This window comes from Zosterops lateralis (assembly GCF_965231275.1).
Source record: "Zosterops lateralis genome assembly, chromosome: 28".
Taxonomy (NCBI): domain Eukaryota; kingdom Metazoa; phylum Chordata; class Aves; order Passeriformes; family Zosteropidae; genus Zosterops; species Zosterops lateralis.
The window spans coordinates 3293446-3317452 of record NC_139788.1 but is presented as its reverse complement, the minus strand read 5'-3'; the positions used below and the strand labels follow the sequence as shown (position 1 = coordinate 3317452).

Sequence of the window (24007 nt, the reverse complement as noted above, 5' to 3'; positions counted from 1 at the left end):
TGACAAACCCGGCCACGGCTGTGACCGTGGTGAGCTGTGACCGTGGTGTGCTGTGACCGTGGTGAGCTGTGACCGTGGTGAGCTGTGCCGGGGCCGAGCGTGTGCGGATGGACGTGGCCGCTCCGCCCTGGGTCCTGCGTGCCCGTGGGATGTCACTGCGGTCACTCAGTGCCGTCCCCTGTGCCCGGCTCACGCTGCTGCTGTCGCGCTCAGGGAGCCGCTCTTGTGGGCCCGCCTCGTCCTGCCCCGGAGGGTGGGCTCAAACAGAGAGCGAGGGAGGATGGAGAGGCGGAGAGAGGGAGGGAGGGATGGAGGAGGGCGGAGAGGCGGGCGTGCTGCCCGTCGGTGCTCCCCGTTCTCCCCCGGCTCTGTTGCACCCGGCGCCCATCCTCCCGTCCATCTCTTCGGGCAGGCCCGGAGCACCCCCAGATCCCTGTCGCTGTCACCAGTCCTGGATGCAGCTCCCCGCTCCCCGTCGGGGAGGAGGGTGAAGCGCCCCGGGAGGAGCCCTGAGCTCTCCCGGCAGCGCCGGCCTCGGGCCCCGCTCCCTCCGCAATCCCGGGGGGTCGCAGCCGCCGCCGGGGCCCTCGCAGCGCTCCCGGAGGGGCCCGCACTCAGCTTGGGCTAATAAAGTCAAACCGTAGAGCATCCCCGCGGCCCCGCAGCCCGCCCGCACTCGCGTGGGCTTCTCCCGGCCCTCGGGGCTCTCCCGGCCCTCGGGGCTCTCCCGGCCCTCGGGGTTCACTCCCCGGTGCGGCCCGAGGTGCTCCTCGACAGGGCTCTCGGGCGGCAGGAGACCCGGGGCGGCACCGCGGGGAGGGTGTTCTGTACCGAGCAGGGAACCGGGGCCACCCGACGGAGCGGGGATAACACCAGCCACACTCCCAGGGGGCGGCGGGTGCCCCTCGCCCCCCGCCCGGGTCTCGTCCCGCTGTCGGGAGCCGTCGGGGCCCCGCGGGAGCGGGCGGCGCGTCCCCGTCCCCGCGCTCTGACGCGCGCTCCCGGGGCGGCGGGCGCGCCCCCGCCGCTATAACTGGCGCGCATGGAGTCGGGGCCGGCGCAGAGGAGCGGGCGGGAGATGGGAGACGCCGCTCCGGCGGGATAGAGGGGCGGAGACGGGGGCACCCCCGGGGCCCGGCCCGCCCGGGGCTCGCCGCGGGCCCGCACCGATGCTTGTGCACAGCTACCCGGGCATGGTGAGCGCGGGGCGAGCGCGGCTCGGGCGGGACGGGACGGGACGGGACGGGATGGGGGGTCGGGGAGCCGGGGCTCCGTGCCCACCTCACCCCCGCTGTTTTCGCCGCCGCAGGACCGCGCCGAGGGGCTGCCCGGGGCGCCGGCCGGGGCCCGCCTGCCGCAGCTGCCCTCGCTCAACCAGGCGCCCTACGGCTCGGCGCCGCCGCTGTGCCACACGCCCGCCGCCGACTTCCAGCCGCCCTACTTCCCCCCGCCGTACCCGCAGCCGCCGCTGCCCTACCCGCAGGGCCAGGAGCCCGCTTACCCTCACCTGGCGGACCCGTACGCGGCTCTCAGCCCCCTGCACCAGCACCAGCAGCCGGCCTGGCCCCCGCAGCGCGGCCGGCAGGACGAGACGGGGCTGCTCTCGCAGACCCACCGAGCCCTGGGGCTCGACCCCCGCCGCGAGTACCCCGCCGTGCCCCGCCTGCTCCACGGGCTGCCCGACGGCGGCCACGGCCTCGCCGACGGCCCGCTGGGCCTCCACGGCCTCGGCCACCACGGCCTCGAGGACATCCAGGTACGGGGGAGCACCGGGAGGGAGCCCGGGGCGGGTGGGTTTGTTGTGAGGGGACGGGGCCGGATCCCTCTGCCTCACCGGGACGAGCCGGGCCCGGGGTGTCCGCACCCTCCGGGCCGGGGATTGCCATTCCTCGGGCCCTCAGAATTGCTCCTGGCCGCGGGCAGCGGGCGGATGGGGCCGAGGCCGCGCTGTCCCCGGAGCCCTGACGGCTTTTCCTCGCTGCTTTCAGGCCGTGGACGACGGCGGGATGAACCTGCTCGATCAGTCCGTGATCAAGAAAGGTAAGAGCGCGGCGGCTCCGCCGAGAGCGGCCCCGGCCCGGCCCCGCTCCTGCCCTCGGGGCTCCCCAGCGTCGGCTCCGCCGTCGGGAAGGGCTGGTCGTGTCCTCGGCGGGACTAAAACGAAAGCGGCGGGTCCCGGCGGGGCAGCGCCCCCAGCCCGGCCCGGCCCGGCCCGGCCCGCTGCTCTCCCTCGGGCGGCACCGCGCCCGCTGCCCCTTCCCGGTACCGGAGGGCCCGGCCGGGCGGGCTCTGCTGTCGGGGAACGGTTTGTGCGGAAAGCCCGGGGATGTCCCGGCGGCGGCTCCCGGTGCTCCCGGTCCCCGGTGGGAGCCCCGGGGGAGGCAGCGCGGGCCGCGAACCGCTTCACACCGCCGGGACCGTTCGGCGGGGCCGGTACCGAGGGGAAGGACGCGTTTAACGGCAGCGCGGCTTTGGGGCCGGTGCTGCCCCGTCCTTGTAGTCGGGAGCGTCCCGCAGCCCCCGATCCCGGTAAAACCCGGGTCTGAGGAAACCCTCGGGGCCGGTCCGGGGAGCAGAGCGGAGGAACAGCTTCCCCCCCGCGGCCCGTGCGGGGAACGGGGCTGGGCCAGAGGGTCTGCCCGACCCCCGGGGTGTCCCCGCTCTGGTTCTGCCGGTCCCCCCATCCCAACGAGCCGGCGGGTAGAGCCGCTCAACTCTCTAAAACATTTCTCAAATATACTAAACCTTCCTGCGGGGCATTGCCAGAGCGAGGGGCGGCCCCGGGAGCGCCCAGCGCGGTGCTCGGGGCTGTCGCTCCTGTGGAATATCCCAGCACCGCTCTTGGCTTCTCCACGAAATTATTTTTTTCAGCAATATATGGACGCGTTTAACCCCCAACCCCCTCACGAACAGAACCGCAATCCCAGGGCTGGTCCCGGCTGTAACCGAGCCCCGGGAATTGCACCAAAACCCTCCCGATGGGCGCTCCCGGTGCGCCAAAACCCCTTTCCCTGGAAAAGGCTGCTCTGGGAACACGCGGCCGCCAGCGGGACATTAATGACCCGCATTAATTGGGCTGCAATCAGAACGCTGGAGAGGCGTTCCATTAAACACTCGGGGTGAGGAATGGTGGCAAAAAGCTGAGGGGTTTGTGGGCCGGGTAGGAACCCTCGGGAAATCCCCGCAGTGGGAATGTTTTGTCTGGAAGTTCGGTTGGAGTTTGGGGTTTTTTTCCCCGTCATTTTTCCAAAAGCGCCGTTACTTAGAATTTTTTTGGCTCCTTTAGGAAGGATTTGTCGTTGTTTAGTGCCTGGGTTTTTTAGTTTGGGTTTTTTTAGTTTGCCTGGGTTTTGCCTTTGGAGAGTCTCTAGTTCTCTAGTCTCGGAAAGATTAAATTAAAAAAAAAAAAAAAAAGAAAGAAAAAGAAAGGAAAAATAAAATTAAAATATCTCTGGCTGAAGGCGGGAATGGAGCAAAGAGCTCGACCACAACCCCTGTGCTCACGTACACTTGTTCTTCAACGCCTATTCTCGTTTGGGCATTTTAAATTTTTTTAAAATAATATCTTTTCCATCCCTTTTTTTTTTTTTTTTTTTTTTTTTTTTTTTTTTTTGTTTTGTTTGGTTTGGTTTGGTTTTGGTTTTTGTTTTTTTGTTTTTTTTTTTTTTTTTTTTTTTTTTTGTTTTTTTTTTTTTTTTGTTTTTGTTTTTGTTTTTTTTTTTTTTGCATTCTTTTTTTTATAATTTTAAATTTTTTCATATTATTATCCCCGTCTTTGGAGCGCGGAGCTGCGAGTTTGCTGAAGAAATCGATAAATCCATTTATTATTGTTTGTGGGGGGGAATTGGGCGGCTGGGAGCTGGCCACATTCCCCTTCTCCTGCCCCTGGAAACTCCCAAACAGGCGCGTTCAACTCAAAAATAATAATAAATAAATAAATTTAAAAATCAGAGGAATTATAGAAACTGCAGGCGGGAATCTCGGATCAAACGCCGGGGAAATAAATTCCTTTACATTCGGCTTTATTTCGTTTTTTAGAATGTATAAAATGTGGTGTTTTCACTCCGCCGGCTCTGTCAGCTCTGAGCTGTGTCCCGGAGCCCCAGCGGGGCCAGAGCCGAGCCCGGCTCCCCGCGGGTGAAATGACACCCCGGGAAAAATAAAATAAAATTCAATTAAAACCATCTGAGGCAGCTCCCGGCGGGTCCCGGGCAGAAAGTGCCCGAGGGGGCGGCTGGGCTCGAGCATCCCCTCTCTGAAATGAGAGAGGATAAACCCTAAAAACCCTAAAAAGCGCAGTTTTGTCCTAAATCGCACCGAGATCCCAAATACCGATTAATCCTGGAATTCCTGCCGGAATGGCCGTCGGACAAAAAAACCTGATAGAAATCTATTCTTGTGAAAACAGATTTATCTCGCTTAATTAATTACCGAGATACCGTTGTCCTGCTTCAACAAAATATTAATCACCTGCCCCAAAACCCCAAATCTCCCTTTTTAACTCCCGTCCTTGGAGTTGCATTAATCCTGCTCAGAACCAGCCCGGAATGAGAGGGAAGAACCCGCAATCCGGTGCTGTTTTCACAGCCTTTCCCCTCCTGTATCCCGGGATTTGGGGACCATCCCCAGGGCTGGGGGGTCACTGTTGATGTCCAGCGAGGGGAAGATGCTGCCCGTAACCTCGAGGAGCATCCCCGACTGCCTGTCTGTTTTCCCTCTTTTTCTTTCTTAAATAAACTTCCACGCTTCCAGCTGTTAATATAATTTTTGTGGATATCTCGGTGCATCGCCACCTTCTCCCCTCCGAGTGTTTTGCTGAACCCGCAGCGCTGCGGCCCCTTGGCTGCAAATAACCCCGAATTAAGCGAGTGGAGAGGAAAAAGGGGGAACCGCTCCGGGACCCCCATCCCGTTTGTGCATCCCCGGCTGTGCCCGCACCGCGGCGGGGGGAGCCCAGGGAGGCAGATCCCGGCTGGAAACAGGCGCTCAAATCCCCATTTCCAGCCTTGCCCTCGGGACTGGCTCCGGTTCGTTATCGCCCTGGTGATCCCAGGGCTGGGGTACCTGGAAACCCCCAGAGAGGGGGGTCCAGTTTGGTTCTTGGAGCAGGGAGAGATGTGAGAGCGCTGAAAAATGGAGGATGAGTTTTTCCCCCCGTGCTGCTGTGACAAAATGAGCGATAGATTTTGTTCGGGAATTAAATAGATAAAATTTTGAATAGGGCAATAGAATACTTACGAATACCTTTTACCCCCTTTTGTTCATTCTCCCCTTTTTATTTACAGAACTACTCCAGAAATTATTTTCTGTGTTTTTTTTCTTTTGTTGTTGTTTTGTTTGTGGTTGGTATTATTATTATTATTATTATTATTATTATTATTATTGCTCTTCCTTCCAAGCATTTATACAAGACCAGGAAGATAATTAGACAGGAAAACATTAAAATTAGCTCTGAAAAAGTTTAGTCGGGGCTCCGGCTGCTTTAGTCTACAGGAGCTCAGGGATTTTCTGCTCCACTCACCTGCTGCCCTGCTGTTTAGATGCCCAGGTCAGGTACCCAGGTCTGGCTATGAGACCCCCCTAGACATAAAATTGGGAATTCAGCAAGCCCCGAGCTCCTGGTGCAGGGTGCGACTTTGTGGTTATGAAATCAAGCATTAGGTCGTTGCGCTCAGTAGCAAAAAATCCCGCAGCTTGGTTGTAAAATAAGGAGGGGTTTTATTGCTTTCACATCCTTTTGGGATCAGCAGAAAGCTTCTGAGAGAGCCTTTTTATTACAAAGAGAAATAGAAATGTCTTTCCCTGGCACCTGGGGATACGCCGGGGTGCGGGAGCAGCCCAAGGTCCTGCTGGCAGTGGGCTGGAGTGAGCTGGGGCCCTGTGGCAGCAGGAGCAGGGTGAGCCACAGGGGCTGCTGCACCCGCTCCCGGGCACAAGTTTTGGCTGTGGTATTTTACAACCTGGAGTAGAGACAGAGCAGGGTGTGACCAGTGTGGGCTCACATTGGCACTCAGTTGTGCACAGCGCACGTCCCCGGGCTCCGTGCTGGGGCAGTGGGACCTGGTCCTGCCACTGTGCCTTGTGTTTGTGGTCCTGGCTTTTGCCACTGTCCCTCGTTTTTGTGGATCTGGTCCTGCCACTGTCCCTCGTGTTTGCGGATCCGGCTGCTGCCGCCCTCCCTCCTGTTTGTGACTTGTTCCAATTTCCATCCGAGGCTTTCGAGCCGCTCCGAGGGGCAGTGCTAGCGTTTCTGCTCAGGAATGTGGACCTGTTTGGCTGGATACTGGACAGACAGATGGAAAGCTGTGCCTCAGAGCCCACAGTCAGGAATATTGCAAGAAGTAGCTGTCACTACTAAGGAATGCGGCAGAGGAGGGAGATTAAGACCAAGATCCTTAGATCCACTCGTCACCGCACGCAAGCTCTGGGTTTTGAAGCTTCTTGGTTTCTTCTCAGGCTGATGGGACTGGTGGGACTGGGGCACTGGCATGACAGCAGCAGTGCCAATTCTCCTTTGTTTTGGTGCAAGGAGGAGTTGAGCTGTAAGAAATATAAGAAGCCAGATGTAGCAGGGGGAAAAAAAAAATCCTGAAAAAATGGTAGATTAGATAAACATCATTTCCTGTGAAGAGCAAGGTAATAAATGAGGTCATCCTGTAAAACACCTGGGGCTGTGAAGACACAGCTTTTATAGGACTGTCCAGGGCCGTGGGTGGAGGTACTTGGCTTCCAGTGGCTGGGGAGCCCTCCCAACTCTCTGCAGCTTCATCTGCGGCGGTAGTTTGCCTGAGTAGGAAAAGGGGCTCACCCGGGACAAGCCAGGTCTTGACTGGAAGTTTTGCTGCCTTAGTGCTGCTCACGAATGCTTTAAAGTTTTGACAAGCCCTCGCACACACCGGGGAGATAGAGCAACGTTCCTCAAAACACAGTCACACCTCCCGATCCCGGCGCTTCCCCCTCGCGCGCACACGGTGCGCGGCAGGAACACCTACTAATCAAACAGAGGAACTTAAAAGAAAGTTTTTACTCTGAACTGCATCCAGATCACCATTCCTCCATTAAAATTATATTTTTAATGTCCTATAATTGCGCCAGGATAAGCCCAGGTGTGTGTTCATGTGAGATAACACACGCGGGTACTGGTGAAGGCGCTGGGCTTTGTCTCAACCTCCCCAGTGCCTCCCAGGCATGTGTTATCTCCAAGTTTCATGTACCTTGTCATGACTTACTGTTTAATTAGATGTTTTTAAATGATTTTTTTTTTTCTTTGTTAGAAATAAAGAGCAACTCTTAAAGGGTAGGTTCAGGAAAGCCAGCTCGGGTTGTTTTTTTGGCATGTGGCTGGAGCCAAAGCAGCAGCACCTCTGCTCCAGGAGGAGGACCCCAGGTGAGGCTTCTCCATGGACAGCACCAAGCAAGCAGCACAGATGTTTGGTTTGCTCTGGAGCACCTTTCCCTTCATTTTGGGAGCTGTAGGTATTTTTGCAGTTCCGTGGCCACTGTCACATCACTACCCTGGCTCCCACAGGGGCTACCTCATCCACAGGTGGACTGGCAGCAGGACAGCCTTGGCCAGGTGACACTTTTGGGGCTTGTCCCTGCAAAGGAAGTGCTGTCAAGATCTTAATTTGTGTGACAGCACAGGTATCTGCCTCACTGGGGTCCATCAGGACACACACCCATGGCAGCACAGACACAGGTAAGACCCACAGGAACCCACTGATGTCAGTCCAGCCCAGGGTCACACTAAACCTGCAGCAGAGCAGAGGCAAAGACTATTCCTCTCAATTTAATAATATTCCAAGATACATGATCTCAGGAAAAAAAATGTTTGCAATCTCTCTTAATTATTTGAAGAGACTAAATGAGGTTCTCTGAAGTCCTAGACTAGCACTCTAACCACAAAACCATCCCACCCTTTCCTGTGTGATCCAGGGAATTACTCACTCTTGCTGTCCTTCCATTTGTTTGTTTATTTTAATTCTTAATGGAGGAACTAATTAGCAGATCTGGATGTGATGCTTGGAGCTGCTGCACGCTCAGCTCTCATCTCCCTGGCCTGTCCCCAGCCCAGCTCTGCCATGCCCAGGTATTGCCTTCCCTCAGGTGAGAAGTGTTGTGGTTTGGGGGGAAAGGGCAGAGAAGCACTTGGGAGTGAGAGGGAATTGCTAGAGACGAGCTCAAGCAATTAAACAACCCCAAAACACAGCATGGCAGGAGCTTGGGGCTTGGAGGAAGACAAGAGGAGCTGGGAGCTAAATGAGGGGAGCTGAGAAGAGAATGAGAGGAGCTGGGAGCAGCTTCACCTTTGTGGCTTAAAAATCCATCCACAGTGTCTGCGGTGCGTGCTTGGGATTCCAGCTGGGCTGAGTCTCCCCACCCTCTATCTCAGGCATTTATCTGGCATCAGTCACCAGAGTGCCGAGGCGCCAGGGAGAGAGGGACTGGGTCAGGCCCTGTTCCCTCTGGACTGGTCAGACAGGTCCCAAGGAGCAAGTGGTGTCCCCAGGGCTCCCTGGGAGCCCCAAATGGCCACATGCATGGGAGAGAGCAGAGCCACCATCCCAGGACTGGAGATGTGCGAGCAGAGGATGTGACCAAGGGTGCTTAGGGAGGTTTCCAGCACAAGATGCCAGTTAGCAAGAGACGGGGCAGCCGTTGAAAAACCATCATCAGAGGGTTTGTCTCACCAATACACTGGTGTCAGCAACCCAGGGCATCCGAGCAAGGAAAAGGAAAAGCCATTTTTGCTGTGACAGTGGTGAGCAGTGCCTGTCCCCAGAGCGAGCCCTGGACAAGCTGGCAGCTCCGGAGGAGCCGCTGAACCGAGAGATTCACGTTGCTGTGGTCAGACCCAGACTGAAACCCCGTCAGCTCAGTGGGCTGGCAGTGAAATTCTTCTCTCAGTATGAAGGGAAGAATTTTTTCTATTATTATTCATGTCTAACCTTTGCTGAATGGTCTTTTGCCCTTCAACAACCTGAATAGATTTAACAAATTGACAGGAGCATCACAGAGGCTTCCACGGGATCGGACACCGCTCACTGCAACATCACAGCTTTGTTCTCCCCTTTTAGCTTGTGGAGATCCCAGCCACACAAATTCAGGTGCATCTGTAGGGAATACAGGGAAAATCCCTCGTGCATGTCATTGTAAAATGGATTAAACACGTAAAGATCACACAGACTGGGTGCCAAAGTGTTTGTGCTGCTAAAGGAGTAAACTTGGGGTGGTTGATGCTACAAGCAGAGTTGTGGAGTGTGTGGGGCTGAGAGCACTCACTGCAGCACAGCCAGGGGTGACATTGGATGGGGAACTTCTCTTGGTGTCAGCATGGAGCACTGTGGGTTCCCAATTCCTCTGGCTTAAATCCTCCGTCTCTCCAGCCTCCCGTTTCTAAACCTGCCTGGTTTGTGCTGTGAAACATGAATTCTATACGGGCAGAATTTGAACTGAATTTTAAATAATTACTCAGTAGTTGAACCGAAATTGAAATAGTTAATTTTCTAATGTAGATATGGAAGGGCATAGCTGCAGATTTAGAAAAAGTAATTTAGAATCAAGGGGGAGGGAAATAATGTGAATTACCAGACTAAACTGACTTCTCCAATGAATTCGCTGCATCGGGGCGGCTTCCAACCAGCAGTGCAGGAAATAACTCCGAACACTTTGTCACGCAAAAGCAGAACCCAAATAATTTTCATTCATTCCCTTCTAAGGTTCAGACACCTGAGTTTTGCTATTTAGGAGGACATTTTAATCACTGATGTCTGGTGCCTTCCAGTGAAGTGTTTTGGCTCAGGCTGTGACATCAGGATTCTCCAGACAGCAGAATCCACTCCATGAAATGAAGCATGGAAAGGAAACATGTGGGAACTCACCACAAATTAATTGTGAGCAGTTTCCCAAAAAACGGACAAACTCTTCTGAACAGCAGCATATTTGAGGTCGAGTCATTCCTAAATGGTGAAGCAGGAAAATGCATCAGCTGAAATTATCAACTGCAAAGCACTTTCTAATCCCTTTCCCGTGTCCTGCAGGAGCACAGGAGGCTGAGTAAATTTTAATATTATGTTAGCTGGCCATTCCTATCAAAGCAGGGACCAGCCTAAACCAAGCCATTGTACCCAAGGATTTGGAGGAATCTGAACCTTCCTGCTCAGTCAATCCATCCCAAAGCTCCCCAGGAGACACCTGCAGTGATGCACGGCTGGGACCTCACTGGGTCAAACAGAGATACAGAATGAAAAATGGGATTAATATCACATGGCAACTTCATATTTCTTTCCCAACCTGATGAATGGATTTGCATGGGAAACAAAATGTTAAATATGGGAGTTTTGCATAGGCATGGGACCTCTCCTGATTAGCTTTCTCATGGGAATAGTTTGGAGTTGTATCCCTGCTCTCCTCTGAGGGTCCGAGATTCATTTCCCTATCAGGACTCAGCGATCTCGAAAACCCACAGATAAAACCGAGATTCTTTCCATCCTTCCATTTGAAAAGGCCGATGATGGTTGTTCCTAGAGAGGCTCTTTGACACGGGGACTTGGTTCAGGTTGTGCATTTGAGATAAAGAGAATACCTGTATAATCCCCTCTGGGGAGAGAGGATAATTACAGAGTGCGCGTTTGAAATCCAGCTGATGGCTCTGACCTCCTTCCCTGGACCATCAATAAATACCTCTCCGCTGAAACACCAGGAAATTGGAGCAGCTGAACTCTGCAGCACCTTCTCCCTGAAAAAAAGGGCTTTTAAAGGATGGCGGGAGCAGCTGCCCCTGGCTCACACCCACATCCCGATATTTTTTTATATATGTATCTCCATCTTATAATTTACATCAGAGACATTCAAAGGAAGGTTAGATGAGCTCACTGACAGCTCATCTCTGCAGCGCTTCCATCGGGGGCTGCACACAAACATCCCTCAGCCCGAGCTGGGGGAACACACCGGGGGCTTTGGGGCTGCCACCGCTGCACCTGCAGAGTCACAGAACCAAACCCTCGGCACCTGCAGGTCTGGAGGGTGCAGGTGTCCCCTTGCCCGGCTCAGGTCTCTGCCCCAGAGCCATGCCCGAGGCGGCCCTGGAGAGGGACGGGGGGTAAAAGGCTTTTGTGGGGGGCTGGAGACAGCGCTGTTGTGCCTAAAGAGGAGCGATTGCTTTGTACCAGGTTGTCTCCTAAGGCGATTCACTGATACCTCTTTAAAATGCAACCTCAACTGTAGCACACTCCCACTTTTAAAGGGATGTCGCAATAAAAGCTCCGATATCCAGGGATTCCGCCTTAGCGAGGAAGAGAATTTACCTGTAGTGCATCTGGGGAAGAGAAGAAAACAGACTTGTAAGACGGGCAGCGATTTGCATGTTCCCCCTGGACTTGTTTTTCCCCTCACAGCACCCCGAGCTCCAGCTGGAAATGGAACAGAACAAATAACACCAGGATAAGCAACCCAGTTCTCAAGCACCACAAATTTTTCCTGCTTACAAATCATTTTGCAAGCAGGCAGCAGATTTCTCCTATGGAAACGATTTCTCCTATTTCTCCTTGGTATTTTTCTCTTTTTTTAGGCTAATTTTCTTTTCTCTTAGACCCAAAAGTCGATGGTTTGCTGCCAGCCCCGGAGCTCCCGGCACTGAAGACTGAACCGGGCAGCAGCTGCACCTTTTTCACGGAATATTTACATATCAAAGTGTCCGTTTCCAGGAATCAAAATGGTAATTTCACCCACAAATTTTGGTGAACAAAAATATGAGGAAGGAGAAGGAATGCAGGAGCTCAGGGATGGAGCATCCTCAGCCCAGACCATGCGGGAGAGGGAGGATGAGGAAGCAGAGGCGCAAGGCTGTGGATCGGTTCGTGCTGGATTTCACTGGGCAAAACCAGGAAATTCTCCAAGGGTTTTCTAGGTAAAAGCCATTGAAGAATGGGTTTGTTTTGCTCCTTCTTTTTACCTCCAACTTAAAAGCTGAAGGATCTACCTCTGCAAGCCAGAACAGAAGTGGCAGAAATTTTGTTCTTTCTTTTGGGACACTTTGAAGGCAATGAAACTCCTTATTCCATTCACTGGATTCACAGCTGAGCAATCCTTTCAGCCGTGTTTATATCTTTCTCCTGGCTGTCTCCTGAAAAAACCCGCAGGGAGACAAGCCTGACATCCCATCCCACCTGTGGGGACTCCTGCTGTTCATGGGAATTGCCTTTCCATTGCCTGTCTCCTCCAAGGGGCACCATCACATCCTGTGCTCAGGCACTGGACCAACTCCTCCTGGCTGCATTCAACACCCAAGGCCTTCTCACCCAGAGAAATCTCTCACCAGAGATTAGTTGGCAAGTTTTAATTGGGTATCATAGCATCCCTCCCAGGTAGATGTTATTATATTATTATCTGCAATTTGTTGCTGGAGACAGTCAAGCCCAAACCGGGATAGTAACTTGTCCTGTGTCATAACACAATTCCACTCTGGCTGTGCCAGACACAAGGAGATAACCCCAGGCAGGCAGGGAATTCTCCAGCTCAGGGAAGTCAAGAAATGAAGCCCTTGGTGTTTTTGGACGCCAGGACTTGTTTGAAATCACTCTCTCTCTGCACTGGGTTTTTTTTAAGCCACAGCAAACGCAGTTGTGGGGTGTTATCATCTGACAGTTGCACCAGGGTATGTTTAAAAGAGAAACCAGAGATGAGTCAACACAAAAGGCTCCTCTGATGGGAGATCACAAACCTTGGGGTTCACAGGGAAAATGAAGTTGTGTGTACCTGCTCCAAGCATGGGGACAAGCAACTCACAGGGGAGTTTGGGTCTCCCCAGTGCTGCTCACACACACCTGGAATGAGACAGATTGCAAGTGGGACCTGCCCTGTGAGGTTCAAGGCTGCAGTGAGAGGCTGAGTCTGATGGAAACACCTCCTGTGAGGTGTACAGAAGAAATGAGGATCATTTCCCTTCCAGCACTCAGGAAGATTCTGTTGTATGCCTGCTACTGCCATGCTGCCCTTCTCCAAATCACCACAGCACCAGGAGCCAAGGTGCTGTGGTGACAAACAGCTCGATTTCACAGCTTCCTACAGAAAATCCAGAGCTATGAGAAGAGAGGCTGTACATAATCAGCCTGCAGCACAGCACTTCCCAACACTTGGGCAATGGCTGAAGCCTGGATTGCTTAGAAAGGCATTCCCACAGACTGGAGTTGCACACACACAGATCATGCCCATGTACCTGAGATGTGGTAAATCATTTACCTTGCTCTGTGCCTCAATTTTCCCCAGCTGCACTAAGGAGCTGGCTTGAGTCAGGAGTGAGTTAATGGCTTTGGTGGCTGGTGCTGTACCAGCACTGGGCTGAGGATCAGCAAGGCATGAAGCCCTTTGAGGTCTGCCAGCATAACCTTATTCCAAAATCTGTTTTCCCTTTCAGATCCGACCCCTCTGACCCCTGCTTACCTGTGTCCAGCCCACTTGCAGCATCCCCAGGGCAGGTCAAAATGCTTCACGGGGGCTTTAATTTTTGAAATCTGCAGCCAAGCTCACCTGGATTTGCTGAATTAGAAGTAGCAGGATTAGTCTGGATACATAACACTTCCATGGGAAAAACTCTCTAAGGAATGCCAGGCAGTTTAAGAAAAGAGAAAAAAAATAATTAGGAGGACAGAGTGAAGCAATCAAGCATCAATAAATAATAGATAAATAATAAGAACAGATGACAAAGAGGACGTTGCACTCCCCAGGAGTGTTCTGAGCAGTTGTTAAAGGTCTGAGATGTCCTTCTTTCCCTTTCTTTGCCTGAATCAACCCAAACTCCCACTTGTGTCCTCCCATTTATAGCTCCCTGGGGTGGGCTGGTGTGACCCAGGGGTACCCCATCCCATCACCAGGCAGGGCTGGAAGGACACTTGTTTGGGCACCAGCATCCAACCCTTCCTCATCAGCCTTTGTAGCGTGTTGGTCTGTCACTGTGAGTACGAGCATCTCCGGGGTGTGTTTCTGCTGAGAAGCCTGTCCTCCACGGTCAGGAGTGGGACCTGAGCCTGCCCAAGCTCCTGCCAGGGGGATGAGTGGGGGGAGAGCTGTGTCACTGCAGGAAAGGTGATGTCCTACTCTGCCAAAAACAGGTGTTTCCCATGGCTGATCCCGCAGGACCTCGGAAGGGATGACGAGTGCAGTGACGTGATGTGACATTGCACAGAAGTGGTGGATTCACCATCTCTGGATGTGTTTAAGAAAAGAATGGATGTGGCACTCAGTGCCATGGTTTAGTTGAGGTCAGAGTCGTGTTGGACTTGACAATCTCAGAGGTTTCTATCCCCAGCTGCAAAGCACCACGTGGCTCTCGGGTCCTTATTGTGCTTGGCTGCTCCTTCTCTCGGGCACAGCAACACTGCAGGCCCCCCACTCACACTGGGGCTGTTCAGCGCCTCAAACCTCACCGTGCACACCCCATCCCTGCTCCAAAGGGTCTTTCCTGTGCACTGAAGCTGGGCTGAGCCCTCGGCACGAGGCTGTGGGAGCAGCACGGGGCGCAGGGGGTCGGCGCCGGGGCGTTGGGCTGTCGGCCGGGCGCCCACACCGCTCTCATGCTTCCTTCTTGTCTGCAGGCTGGCTCAGGTGCTCCGATCACCTGCTGCTTGCGGGAACAGGAAAGCAGCAGCTGAAGATCGAGGGGGACTTTTGGTTTACTCAGATGACAAGAGACAATTTTGGTTCCCCAAAAGCCAAGGAAACAAAGCTGTCAGGCTTTAATGGTAGCTTGTCTCCCTCCTGCAGCATGTTTATGGGCAAACAAGCTGCAGATCAGACCAGGCAAACAGCAGCAGGTGAGGCTCAATAACAATAATTCGTGATTAATGGCGAATGTGGCTTTGTTTATTCTTGTTGTATTGAGGCAACGCTGTCTAATGGATGAAGCACTGCTGCAGGACTCCGGGGCCTGGCTCAGCTCCCAGTGCTGCTGCCTGCTCTGTCCCTCCCTCACATCCCGTGTGCCCTGTGAGGGCACAAGCTCTACGTGACACAGGTGCCCTGTCCCACACCTGCACGTGCCCAAAGTGACGGGGCTGTGGCCTTGGCTGAGGCTTCGAGGCAGAAGAGCAATGCCAAAATCCACGCTCAGTGCTGGTGCCTGCCTGGTTTGCTTGTGGCACAGAGCTGGGTTGACCCAGCTGTGCTGGGCTTTACCCTTCACAGCAGTCGGCTCCAGGGCACAGCTTTCCAGGGCTTTGTTTCTGACGGTAGCATCATTCCTAAAACCTCCAGTACGTGTTTCCCAAGTGTTGTGTCTCCATGCTGCACATCACCATTATCCATGCCTCCCTATCACTGCCTGTGGGGCGACTGGCAAACACAGAGCTGTACCCAACCCTTCTCCAGCCCAGTTTTCCATAAGCTCCAGTGTTAAGTCACACTGGTAGCAGCTGGGTTTGCCTCCTCCCCAGACACCGTGTCCCATGGATGTGTGGTGAGGCACGATCCCTCTCCCTGCATGGCTCTGCTGTCCCCCGGGTGTGCCACGCATGCGGCTTGAGCGCAGCCACGGCATGATCGCAGGCATGCACAGATGTATCCAAATATAATCCAGCTTACAGAGTGTATCAATTACAAACAGCTCTTCTACAAGCAACACCTGCTCCCCAGGGGGGTCTGGTTTGGGGGTGGCCCCCTCTGCAGCAGAACCCCATGGCTGGCACCCTGCAGGGCCTCACACCTCAGCAGCGCTGCACGGATATTTGCAAACCAAGCTCTGACTTCTGATTTTTTTAAGGGATCCCCTACAGACCAACCTAACCTGTTCTGGGACTGTGGAAGAAAGCTTTGAAGTCGCTCCTTCCTGGAAATAGTTCTGCTTTCCTACATCTCAGGGGGATGTTCCTGTGTTTATTGTGCCCTGAACCAACCTCAGTCATGGCAAACACTGACCGCAGCTGCTGCTCCAGCAGGGCACTGGTGCATCCCGCCCTCTGCTCCCTTTCTGCAAGTTTTGTGCTGGGAGGAAACTCTATGTCCTTCAGCTCCTTTCCATTCATCCCTTAGCCTTAAAATATGAGTCATTTTTATGTAGCATGTGCTGATTTTTATTGCCATGCCAGGAAAGGCGTTGAACTGGATTTACAATATGCCAATTGTAAGCGCCCCCTCGTAGATCCAGTCCATGGACCCTCCCTGGTTAATCCTGGGGCTTCTGTTTCATTTTGGGCATATATATTTCCTTTATAAACCATGGCATTCACTGCTGTGTTGCTTGCAGGAACCATCTGACTGCGGAACAGTCGTTCCTGAGGAAGGACAAAGAATGCCAGGGCTGAAATTATCTTTGGATTCTTTCAAAACCTGCCTTTTTTCCCCCCTGAGTTAAATTGATTATTAATTTCAAAGCATAAAAGCCAAAGAGATTTGGCACAAGTCTCAGCCACAGTATTAACTTATAAACTTTACTGCGTCTAAGAATGTTTCTTATGGGATGACAAATGGGAAAGCCAAGCCCCTTTGCCCTGGTGTGAGGCCACAGGACCAACAAGATGCTGCAGTTACCAGTGCCTGCCTAGCCTTGTGTTAATTAACTTTCACCCATTAAGCAAAGGGAAGTTTGTGCTGGATTAATTTGGTTTGATCTTCTCAAGCTTCCTTTAAGCCAGGGATGATGAAAGTTTAGGGCTGCGGCTATTTGTGGGGCTAATCCCAGAGCTGAAGGCAAAGAAACTCTTTCCCCTGGTTCCCTTGGGCACATAATGGGGGCACAGCTCTTGGCCAGCCCAGCAGCTCTGGGGTTTGGGGCAGGGAATGGAGGTTGGCTCAGGTGGTTGATCCTGCCTGGTGGGATGCAATGTGTGCTGGCACAGAGCTGGGCTGCAGCTGCAATCTCTGGAGAGGATTGGCGTCCTGGCCAGCGGGACCAGCCACGTTTTGCCTGGCCACCCACCTCCACAGAGCACCCAGAGGGGACAGGGAGGGCAGCTGGTCACAGGTCCAGCCAGCAACACTGAGGACAATCCTCAGTCTTCCAAAAGACCAGCCCAAGCCTTGGCTTTAATTACAGCTGGGCTGGGAGGTGTGGGAATGCAGGCAAGGGCAGCGTCCAGGCTTCTTCCTTTCCTTTAACCTTTATTTAGTTTAGTTTCATCACCCCACCTCGCTTCTCTCATTGAGGAAAATAAAGAACTAATGAGACATCCCAGCAGGTGTGCTGCTGTCCGGGAGGGGCTGGAGAGCTGCCTGGAGAGTCTGGGTCTCTCAGCCATGGTCTCCTCTTCTCTCCCTCTTCCTTGTCTCCAGTGCCCATCCCCTCGAAGGCCAACGGCACCACCATCTCCACCCTGTCCATGAACAAGGACGGTCTGATTGGAGGGGTCACGAATCCCAACGAGGTTTTCTGCTCCGTGCCCGGGCGCCTCTCTCTGCTCAGCTCCACCTCCAAGTACAAGGTGACAGTCGGGGAGGTGCAGAGGAGGCTCTCACCCCCTGAGTGTCTCAATGCCTCTCTCCTCGGAGGTGTCCTCCGCAGGTAAGCTGCCCCAAGAGCCCCAAAATCTGTTCAGCACCAGCTCTCAACCTCAGATAAAGAGATGAGGAATTCTGATGTGTGGTCCATCAAGGAATAGTATTTTTATTGTTTTCTCTTCTTTCCTTTCAAACCTCAAAGCTTAAGCTGAGATTATGGTTATTTTAACATGAATTACATGGAAATTTATTTTCCCTCTCTTTTTTCTCTTTTCAGAGCCAAATCAAAAAATGGGGGTCGGTGTTTAAGGGAAAGGTTAGAGAAAATTGGACTAAATCTACCTGCAGGAAGGCGCAAAGCTGCCAACGTCACCCTGCTCACATCCCTTGTGGAAGGTAAAAGTCTCTCCCTGCTCCTGTAGAGGGTGGAGTGCTGAAACTCCCATCCCCTTAATTTCCAGCTTTCCACAAACCAGAACGCTTAAAATATGGAGAGGTCACCACTGAATGAGCAATGTCCCTGTGTAAGTCTCCACACTGATTCAAGGATGTGTCCTTTTAAATGAACAGACTCTTGGGAAGGCAGTGGGAAGAGCACAAATTAAACCAAGACAGCAAATGTCCAAGCATGGTTGCCCTGGCTGTGGTAGGAGGCTGGAACTGCATGACCTTTAAGGTCTTTTCCAACCCAAACCATACTAGAACTTTATGCTACCATGTCTGTTTTCCAAAACTCAGCCAGTTTTGTTGGATCAGATGGAAAAGGCCTCCTCATGGATGCCAAGCAGGACTGTGAGCATCCTTCTGGGTAGAGCTCAGGGTATCCCTCATTTCTTTGAGCTGATTTTAATAGTTGTGTCACAGAGACCAAACACACAAAAAAAAAGCCTGAATAAAGCAGCCAAGAATTTCCCAGCTACTCTGCAGCCCCTTGTGCCCACCCACTGCACAGTTCAGGTGCTTCTGACCACACAATCTTTGGGCAGAATCCCAAGCTCAGGTCCGTGTCATGTTGCCTGTAAGAAGGAAATGCCCCATATCCAAGTCCTTCCCTCCTCCAGGAAATGAGTGAGACACCAAGGAGATGTCAAACTGCTCTGAGGTTTCACAGGTGGAGCTCAGGTGTGCAGCAGCCGCCCTCAGAGCTCTGGAGAAGGTGCTGCCCTGGCAGGCAGAGCCCTGCCCAGACATGTGAGGTGCCCCTGCCTAACTCTGGTTACTTCCTCCCCTCCTACTTCTCTCCACCATGGAAATGATGATGTTGCCTCTGCGTCCTGGGAGAAAAGCACACGGGGATGCAAACAAATGGAATGACAGCTCTGCCTCCCTCTGAGCTCAGGAATCCATTGTGTCCGTGCCCGGCACGGTGCAGGCAGCTGCCTTCGGATCCTGAATAGAAAATCATCTCCATTGTCGCCAGCAAATTAAATGACCCGCTTCATTAGGCGGAGGTTGTTACCCAGGGCAGTTGGTTTGTGCTGAATGAAAGGCTGATTTCCATGAAAAGAAAAGGAAGAAAAGAATGAAGGGAAGAAAGGAAGGAAGAAATGTACCGTTTGATTTCAAGTGGCTGCTGATGTTTTGATTCCTGCTTCCCGGCTCATAGCAAATGGCAGTGGTGCCATATGTGTTTGGTGGATATAATTTCCTCCTGTTTGTAAGCATGATGGAACCAGGGGATGTTCCTTTGCTGCACTGCCATCACCCAGCACACACAGACTGGCTTGTGCCCCTCTGCCCCAAACACACTCTTTCCTGAACATTTTCTGTCTTGGTTTAATTTGTTTTCTCCCCTCTGTCTTCCGGAAGTCTAATTATTTAAAAGAGACAATGGATGGGGTTTTGAGTGCTAGTGAAATATTTTTTCTCACACCAACCAACAGCTACTCATACAGATGGGGAGGATGTTCCTGGAGAGCCCAGGGAGCACCAGGTAGAAACAGCTCCCTTGGGAATCCTCACCACGTACACCAAGAGCTCACCCTCTCTTGGGCAAGTGCTCCATGACAGCACCTCCAGCCTGGACCCAGGGGAGCAGCAGGGATGTATTTCCACTCCAGAAACATCCCTAAGCCTTTGGAAGGAGGTTTGCCCTCCTTCCAGCCAGGCTTTTGCTGTCCCCTTGCCCACCATGGCCCTCTGCACTCTCTTGCAGCCTCTCCTCCTCAAGATCTGGCTCAACACTAAAGCCAGAGTGCCCTGTCCCCCTGACACCTCTCTATTCCAGCATCCAAATTGCCTTTAAGAAACATTAAAATGTGCATCCACTCACACACTCATGGAAGAAATCCTGGCTCTAGCCCTGGCTCTGACCATGAGGTCACTCAGTTCTTTTTTATTGTCCCAGTATCAGTTTTTCAGCAGTTGATCCTTTCTGACTGTTTTTTTTTAACACACAAACAACTGCAATTCTGATTCTTTAGGTTTACCTTATTTGCTCTTTCTCTGGAGGAGGAGATGAAGTGGAAACTACTGTCATTATGTGGGAAGCAGAGACACTTCCCTGTAACAGGGCTCCACTGTCTGAGCTCCGGGAGCCGGGCAGGCTGGGATGGGATCTGGGTTAATGCTATTAGAATGGATGGCCTAATACGTGTGAGCAGCAGGGGGGCAAGGCAAATTAGCTCTGCCTGCCCGACCGGGATTTCGGGTGTTGGGCATGATCAATTGCCATCAGCTCTGATTATTTCCACGGGGACGCCTGGAGATGGATCAATTCCATCAATGGGTGGGCATTTCCACAGGGTGATGGATACGCTGCCTGCACGTCCAGCCCGAGGGCCCCCGGCCCTGTGGGGGATGTAGCCCCCTTCCTCCTGCCCCTTCCTCCTGCCCCTTCTCCTGCCCCTTCCTCCTGCCCTTCCTCCTGCCCTTCCTCCTGCCCTACCTTGTCCATCAGCCACTCTTTGACCCTCCAGTCTCCCTTTCAATCTCTTCTCAGTTTGGAGAGGCCAAGCAGGAAATTTGGGAAGAAGTAGGGAAAGATGCAGCAGGGGATGTTCCCAAGTAAGAAATGCCTCTGCTATTCTTCCTTTTGCAGCAGATGCCCAGAGTTACACCTCACTCTACTCCAAGGCCAGCACTGTCTTGGTGCTCTTATAAAAGGTAGTAAAGGAAGGGCCCAGGTGCTGTTTAGAGCTGGCACTGGCTGTTTTGGCCCACACAGACTAATTGCCTTACAGATGAGAATAAGAAACTCAGTGGTGTTTCTGCAGCAAGAGATGAAGGTGGGGAGCACTCTTGGGTGGCCACTGAGACAGGGAACCACAGAATCACAGCATGACTAGGTTGGAGGAGACCTCCAAGATCAAGTCCAACTCAGCCCTAACACCTCAACTAAACTACGGCACCAAATGCCACATCCAGTATTTTTTTTAAACACATCCAGGGATGGTGACTCCACCACCTCCCTGGGCAGACCATTCCAGTACTTTATTATTCTTTCTGTGAAAAGTCCCACCAGAACTGAGCCCCAGCAGTGAGATGGCTGAAGGTCTACAGAAGTCCCCAGTTCCCAGTCACACTGGTGTTGGCACAGTGCTGATGTGATGTTGGGAAAGATGGGACAGGAAGGGCTTATGGATGTGATTGCCTGGTAAGAAATACTGGAGATGTAAAACCTGTGAGTGAAATAGAAATGAAGGGCAGCTTTGAGATGTGATCATGGCAGGCAGGAAGATTAGCTGGGGATGGGTTGAAGGACAGAAAACAAAAAGACCCAAGACCCTCTCCATCCTGCCAAAGCATCAGGGAAAAAGTACATAAGAAAAGTAGTCTTTAGAGTTTAGAATATAGGATGATATGGTATTATAGTAGTTCTCACAGGCTGCATGCAAAGTTTGTAGGTTTTGTATCTCATGCCAGTTGGTCACTGTAAATTAGAATATTCAACACAAAAGGAGATATAATGGATTGTAACAAGGTCCTCTCTCTTAGCTCTTCTACTTTACTCTTACCTTCCCTTGCCCTCGCTCTTAGCTCCTCTTCTACCTCCCTCGCTCTTACTGCTCTCTCTCTCTTCTACCTCTCTCTTACCCCTCTTAGCTTTTTTACCTCCCTCACCTCACACCCTCTCTCTCTCCCTTTCTCTTTTGGGGCTTCCCTCCAGCCCAGGCTGGTGGCTGAAAGCAAAGCCCTTTTACCCACAACCCTTGCAATAAAACCACATGTTTCTAGAATATCTCAGTCTGCAGAGTTCCTTGTTCCTGCCATCCACGGATGTCCCTACAATGTTCCTCTGTCCTGCTCACAGGTGAGGCCATTCACCTGGCTCGGGATTTTGGCTACGTCTGCGAGACGGAGTTCCCGGCCAAGGCGGCGGCAGAGTACCTGTGCCGGCAGCACTCCGACCCCACCGAGCTGCACACCAGGAAAAACATGCTGCTGGCTACCAAGTGAGTGCAGAAGGCAACCAGCCACTGGTGCATTCAGCATCTACTGCTAACCTGCAGCATTAGCCCCCAAACTTTGCTCTTTTGTGGGGAAGAGATGGGCTCACGCTGCAGGAAGGTGTCCAGCAGGGAGAATGGCCTGCATGGATTGAAGGGTTTGATCCTGCATGGGAGAGGGTGACCCAGCCCCAGGGAGCATTTTGGTACTGCCTCATGTGCTCTTTCAGAGCTGCAGCAGCAGCAGTGGCTCCAGTTCTGCACTTAGAGGCTTTCCCTAGGTTGGAGCCAAAAACTCCCAGTGGGGAGGTGACTGTTCAGGCAGGGAGCAGGAAAAGAACACCGAAATACACCCAGAAAAGCTGTGGATGCCCCACACCTGAAAGCTTGGACAAAATTCTGAGCAGCCTGGTGTCCATGCTAGAGGGGTTGGAACTAGATAATCTTTTAGGATTTCTATCACTGTGTTCTGCAGCTCTCCAGGTGCATTCTAGTGACCAAAACTTTCTCTTTCAGGCAAATTTGCAAGGAGTTTGCAGACCTGATCGCCCAGGACCGCTCTCCACTGGGGAACAGCCGCCCCTCGCTCATCCTGGAGCCCGGAGTGCAGAGCTGTTTGACTCATTTCAGCCTGATAACCCACGGCTTCGGGGGCCCGGCCATCTGCGCCGCCCTCACCGCCTTCCAGAACTACCTGGTCGAGTCCCTCAAGGGGCTGGATAAAATATTCATGAACAGCACAGGGAACGGGCACACGACCGGGGACTCCAAAGCGTCAGACAAAGAGGTGAAGCATCGGAAATAACAGCGCTGTCTCCCCACGGTGGGAGCTTCTCCCACCCTGGGTACCAGCGATGGCTCCAGGGGGAAAGATGACCCAGTACACTGTTTTCTGAACTGCTGAGTTTGAACGTGTGAGGAAACTCGTAAAGCAAACGAAGAAAAGACAAGACTTAAAGAATTTAAGAAGAAGACAGTGCTAAAGAACGTAGTGAGATTGAGAGAAGCCAGGCTGATGGCTTTGGGGTTTTGCCTTTTTTTTTGTTTTTGTAACGTGGATGCAGGAAGACAAGTCATGTGCAATTTGATTTTATTTTGCTTTTAAAAAAAAAAAAAAACCCATAGTGAAATCCTGACGTGCTCCAGGAATTTGTTCCAACTGAAGAACTGAGAGGAAAGAGCAAAAGCCTCATCAGTGCAAGACCCAGAGCAGGAGCAGCTGAGGGCAGGGGGACAGAGCCCTGGCTCTACCTGGATTTATCTGCTGGTTTTGAGGCACCAGGAAACCTTCCCCATTTCCCCACCCACAGCCCAGCCCTGACGCCAGGCCAAGGGAAATTGCTGGCAGAACTGCTGTGGATTTAAAGCAGGTCCAGGCTTTGTTTACAGCTTCAAACTGAGACTCGCTGTGGATTTTCCCGTGGGCTGAGGAGCCCCAAGCCACGGCAGGAGGGAGGAACAACCACACAACTGATGGGTCCCAGGGCAAGGATTGAGGGGAGTCCCCTTGGCTGCTGCAGGTGAAGTTAAACCCAGGACTAAATAAAACTCCACAACCTACAGATAGCAGCACACAAGTTTTTAAAATTAGTAATAATAATAATAAATAAAGCACAAGGAGCAGAACTTGAACCAGGCCAAACTGAACTGTTCTAAATCTGTATATATTTATTTATGTGTAATTAAAATCTGAAAGTTTAAAAATGTCCAGTGCAAGTTATTTATATCAAATTGAGTTGGGTTTTTTGTTTTGCCTATTTTTCGTTTGTTTGTTTGTTTGTTTTGGGTTGGGTTTTTTCCCTTTGAAAGATGAAAATCTTCAGATTTTCTGCCATTAGAAATGGGAATGAAGTTTTGGATCCACCAAACTGTGGCATGGACAAGCTAGGCTGTGATGACGATGACTCTAGAAGTTCTGCAGGATTTTGTACTTGCTGTTGTTTCTCTTAATGCTGAAATAGATGTACAACACCCACACTACAATGTCATTCTCATTCTCTTAATAAACCTCTTTTTATTTGAAGAAAGCACCTCCATCGTCTTTGTGAGAAGGATCCTTCGCCTCTGTGCTCGTATCTTAAAAGCAATTATATAGTTTATTATATGGAAATGATATGAAATTGCATAGATTTAAGAAAGACTTATCCAGTTTCATGGCTGGGGGTTGAATGCTGCCACAAACAGAGCTCAGG

General features: G+C 52.4%; 1 protein-coding gene across 1 annotated transcript; it reads left to right on the top strand.

Annotated features, from left to right (window-relative positions):
• Window positions 1-1169: 1169 nt before the first annotated feature.
• On the top strand, window positions 1170-23836 carry TFAP2E (transcription factor AP-2 epsilon; the record flags this gene model as incomplete). Its single annotated transcript, XM_083879351.1, has 8 exons — window positions 1170-1196; window positions 1310-1756; window positions 1989-2040; window positions 14592-14810; window positions 17263-17491; window positions 17705-17823; window positions 21680-21821; window positions 22332-23836. The coding sequence occupies 8 exons, from the start codon at window positions 1170-1172 to the stop codon at window positions 22618-22620; spliced, it is 1524 nt and encodes a 507-aa protein (XP_083735477.1). The 3' UTR covers window positions 22621-23836.
• Between the last annotated feature and the right edge of the window lie 171 nt (window positions 23837-24007).